General features: G+C 41.0%; 1 protein-coding gene across 1 annotated transcript; it reads right to left on the bottom strand.

The window, feature by feature from the left end:
* Nucleotides 1-231: 231 nt before the first annotated feature.
* Nucleotides 232-3,932, bottom strand: LOC147452576 (pentatricopeptide repeat-containing protein At5g27110-like). The gene has a single exon (XM_086518211.1). The coding sequence runs from the start codon at nucleotides 3,789-3,791 to the stop codon at nucleotides 1,617-1,619; it is 2,175 nt and encodes a 724-aa protein (XP_086374337.1). The 5' UTR covers nucleotides 3,792-3,932; the 3' UTR covers nucleotides 232-1,616.
* Nucleotides 3,933-5,129: the final 1,197 nt, after the last annotated feature.

The raw sequence follows: 5,129 nt of genomic DNA, 5'->3' as shown, positions 1-5,129 counted from the left end.
GTATGGGGACTGTAATTTAGGCATAGGTATCGAGTAAAAGCTTTGTAGACATATGACTTGTAAAATTACTACAAAAAATCTTTGAAGTACAACCGAAACTATCATAAAACCATCAAAAATAAAAGATAATTTGTATCTGTAAACTCTTGTACTCTTAAGTGAGTACAAGATAAAATAAACTGAGACTTTTTTAAGACACTTGTAATTCAAAAATAAAAGAGAATTTGTGTGAGCTTGTGAGATATCAAAGTGTATATCTTTACAAAACATCTACATTGAGTAACATTGTAGATAAAATCATGATCCTTTTCTTTGGATTGTTCCCCCCTTTTGGAAAAATTGTACCAGCCTAGAAGCTTTCTACTCAAGAAGTGTCGAGGTTTACGACCAATTGTTATCTTGTTGAGCTTCCAGTGGTGTGGACTTTTAGACTTTTGCTTCCATCTTGTTGAGCTTCCATCAGTATGGAGTTTTAGACTTTTGCTTAGAAACGTTCCACTTAAAGAAATGTCAAGGATCACCATGGTTTTTGACCAATTGTATCTTGTTAGAGTTCCATCGGAGTGGACATTTGAACTTTTTCTTAGAATCTTTCCGCTTCAGTGTCAAGGTCCACCATGGTTTTTGACAAATTAATATCTTGTTGAGCTTCCATACTTTTAGACTTTTTCTTAGAAACTTTTTGCTAAGGAAGTGTCAAGGTCCACCATGGTTTTCGACCGATTGTTATCTTGTTGAGATTCTATCAGTGCGGACTTTTAGACTTTTTCTTAGAAACTTTCCACTTTAGGAAGTGTCAAGGTTCACCATGGTTTTTGACCAATTGTTATCTTGTTGAGCTTCCCTCAATGTGGACCTTGGGCCAAGGGTCTATTTGGGTTCCTTGGAGGTTGTCTAGGTCTTCCATTCATGTCTTAGCTCCTCTGTACAATCCCATCCTCTCCTTGATCCTTCTGAAGGGAGGATAACTGCATATTTGTTACTCCTCGTTAATATCTTTTGGCTGTGGCTCTGACATCTAGCATGAAGGTTGCCTTAACAAAGGTCACAAGATTCTTGCTGTTGGCATGTCTATATGTTTGCAAGTTCATCCTTTTGTTCGAGTTGGTGAAAGTTCCATTAATTCTGGAATATGCTTTCAAATACAACCAAGGTGCCCAAATGGTAACAGCTTTTTCCTAACACAATCAAGGCATCTGCATGTGTTGAAACTATTTTTCCCTAGAGTACAAAGTCTTGAGCTCAAGACCCATGGGACCTATTGAAGGAAACGACCATTTTCATGCTCAAACACAAGTGCCTTGGCAATCTGAACAAGCAAAGTGAACCTAGATGTCCCAATTTCTCTGAAAAAGCCTGCTGCAATCCAAAAAGTACCTTGGCCAGAAAAAATCATGTACTTCTGTATCTAATAGATATGTTTGACTGACAATAACATACAAACATCACTGGTCATTTTGACGAATGAATGAAAATTGCCTGTCCTTTAAGAGATATCCTTGCTCTGCACAGAGCACAAGAGGACCACTTTGTTCATTCTTCTTTGGGGCTTTCCAGCATTGGGGTGATGTAACCTGTTTGACGCTTTTGCTTGTTGGGTATGAATAATGAAGATATCAGATAACACTTTCCTTACTGCTTTGAGCCTCCTTCTCCAGCAACTTCTCTTTAAGTTTCATGGAGAGTTTCGCCACATCAAGATTTTGACCAGCTGTGGTGTAAAGGTATGCTAATAGGAGGTATGGAACCCAGCCGATTCTATCCAGTTCCAGAAAGGGACTTGCAAACTTTGCTCCTTGTTCTACGCTAATACGGCTATGACAAGCGGCCATAAAAGTTGTAAATGGAACCGATCCTGGCTGGAACGGCATGTGTTTAATGAGAGTCTCTATATCATCCAAGCGTCCCGCTTTCCCCAAAATACCCACCATGCATACATAATGCTGTAAGATGGGTGCCAGCTTGCAATCTGGGGCTATGGAAACAAAAAAGTCATACGCTTCATCAAGTAGTCCCGCCTGACTGCATGCCACAAGAACAATCATTAGTGTGATTTTATTGGGTGGTATTCCTTCTTCCTGCATTTTGGCAAAAATACGTAGTGCCTTCTTGCCAAACCCGTGTGTGGCATACGCGTTTATCATCGAGCTCCAAGAACAAACATTTCGGTCTGCCAGCTTGTCAAACACTTCTAGTGCATCATCCAGACTAGCACATTTTCCATACAAATTAATAAGAGTACTCGCAAGCGCAGAATCTGACTGCAAATCCGACTCAATAATGCAGCTATGCAATTTACGCCCTTCACGTAACATGGTGGCCTGGCTTGAAAAGGCAACAAGAAGGTTCAAAAACGTGACTTTATTTGGGTTGACGCTTGCCATCTGCATAAGGTCGAAAGTCTCAATCGCTAAGTCTACCATTCCAAGAGAAGCATAGGCTCCAATCATGGAATTCCAGAAAACAACATCCCATTTCGGTTGTCGCACAAACAAAGCTTCAGCAGCTTTCAAGTTCCTGCACTTTGCATACATGTTAATGAGGGAAGTCCCAACAAAGGCATCGAGCTCGAAACCGCGCTTTCGTATGCAATCATGCAGGTTCTTGCCTGCATCAAGCATATCTGGTCCAACACAAGCCCCAAGAATACCGATGTAAGTCGATTTGTTAGGAACAATTCCTTCATGCTGCATTTGATAGTATAGAGAAAAGGCCTGTCTTCCGTGCCCATTTTGAGCGTAGGTTTCGATCATTGCAGTCCAAGCAACAATGTTGCGTGTGATCAACTGGTCGAATACCATTTCTGCATCTGCAAGGCTGTCGCACTTGCCATACATGATAATAAGTGCAGAACCAGTTACCGAGCCTCTGTCTAAACCACTGATATGCAGGCACGCATGCACTTGACTTCCAATAGCAAGAGCAGCATCACCAGCACATGAAGCAAGAACGCTTACAAAAGTGTGCTTGTTCGGTAATATCCCCTCTTGCTGCATCTGTTGAAAACAACCCCGTGCTACTCTTCCTCGCCCCAACTGCTCACAGACACTAATGATAGTGGTCCACGAGACTACATTCTTCTCTTGCATTTTGTCAAAAACTATCCTGACGTACTTCAAACTGTTGCATTTTCCATACATGTTAAGAAGAGCCGTATCCCATACGACAGTCTCTGCTCCAAGGTCAACACTCTCGATCCTTGTGTGCATTTGGTGAGCTAGAGTTATCTTTACCTCATTTGCACATGCGTCAAGAGCACTCACATATGTGATCTTACTCGGCAATATTGCTTCTTCCTGCATTCTATGAAAGGAACGAACAGCTTCCTTGCTCTGCTTGGCCCGTGCCAATGCCCTGATAATGAGGTTCCACGAGAATCCATTCCTGTAATACATTGCAATGAACAAGGTAAGCGATTCAGAAAGAGCCTCACACCGGCTGTACATTTGCAGAAGGAAATTTGCAACATAAGTGATATGGTGGACGCCACATTCAACAATAAGGCTATGTATGAACATTCCAAGAAGCAACTTGCGTTCATCTGCACAATGCTGAAGGAGTAATGCAAAGGCTGAAGAATCCAAGGAAGCGTGCGAAAGATGGAACTGATGCAGGTAGTCATCGAAGGGGATTCTGGTAGTGTTTGAATGACCCAAGAGCTCATTCCCGCCATCGCAACCTGTGGGTGCATGTTCAACGGAGGAGGTGAAGCTTCTGCTGACGATGGAGGCTAGGTTTTGTTGCTTGAAGAGGAATCTGTGCACTCTCCTACCCGAAGGGTTCAGGAGCATGCTTTTCTAGGCATGGGCATTTCTGCGTGTCTTCTCCATTCTCCTTGCGAGGACAAGGATGACTCCTGCATTAAGGACGGAGCTCGAGCCCGTAAGCGTTCGTTTCTCGTCAAGTTTTGTACCTGCTGAAAGAAAGTCCAATTTCCTAAGAGACCTCAACGCTTGGTTGGCCATACTAGATTTGGGCATGTGTTGATGTACACATAATTCATCTTACATAGTAAACATAATATTTTATTTCATTTTTAAAAATGAATATGTAATTCTTTGGAAACGTTAACGCAGTGTGCAAATTAAGAGAGAGCATTGACCTAATAAGCAAGATGTTTGCTCGTTTATATCATTAACGTTGCCACTGATGAGTTACCGACTGAAATGCTAGGAATAAGAAGAAAAGTAAGGGTGAAACTTTTCACACTACATGAATTCTGCAAATATATTTTAACTTCATGAACTCATCAAGTGCCAAACAGACACATGGTGAAGAGTTGGCACAATGTCTCCAAAATATATTGGGAAAGGAAGAGATGCCATGCTCCGTATTCAAGTGCACAGTCAAAATTTATTGGGAAAGGAAGAGATGCCATGCTCCGTATTCAAGTGCACAATCAAAATTTATTGGGAAAGGAAGAGATGCCATGCTCTGTATTCAAGTGCGCAATCCATTTCACCACATAAGAATCAAGAACGAGGTTAGAAACTTGAAATTTTAATCGGTGAGAGGTCATAATTTGTTCAGAATGTGTGGTGTACTTCTTGTTTTCATCCCTATTCTTTGCTTCAATGAGGCGTTCCTTGCCATGATGCCTATGCCTTGTTATGGTCTTTTGCAAGTCAAGGGTCGTCGATCTAACACTCATCTATTGCAGATTCACTCATTGATTTCAATGTTGCTATATCGTTCAATGATAGATCAACGTTCATTCATAGCCCCTGGATCATCAATAGCAATGATGGTGTGCACACCTGAAGAATTTTGATTCAATGATAAGCACGAAATCACTCTAAAGATGGCTCCAGAGAAGGAGAGTTTTTTATAGAATGGTTTACGCAAGGCTCACATGGAATGTATCTCATGAGACCATCTACTAGTTCAAATGGTTGCATGCATTACGTATGCAAGAGAAAGTGATTGCATACTAGCTTTTTTACAAATTGTTGTTTAGTATGTCTAAATTCAAAATTTGAATACATGTCAATGGTACTTTCGAATATAAGAGCATTATATAGTGTTCACATGCTAAGTTTTTGGTTCAAATGTGCAATCTCATGATAGTGTTGTCTCGATTTGAAGTCCACATGACGTTCTATTTTCATGATAGTTTGAGCAGTCTTTTG

The sequence above is a fragment of the Adiantum capillus-veneris genome, chromosome 8 (assembly GCF_014529385.1).
Source record: "Adiantum capillus-veneris isolate H3 chromosome 8, ASM1452938v2, whole genome shotgun sequence".
NCBI lineage: Eukaryota > Viridiplantae > Streptophyta > Polypodiopsida > Polypodiales > Pteridaceae > Adiantum > Adiantum capillus-veneris.
Note: the sequence above shows the minus strand (reverse complement) of the source record. Positions and strands in the feature narration are given on the sequence as shown.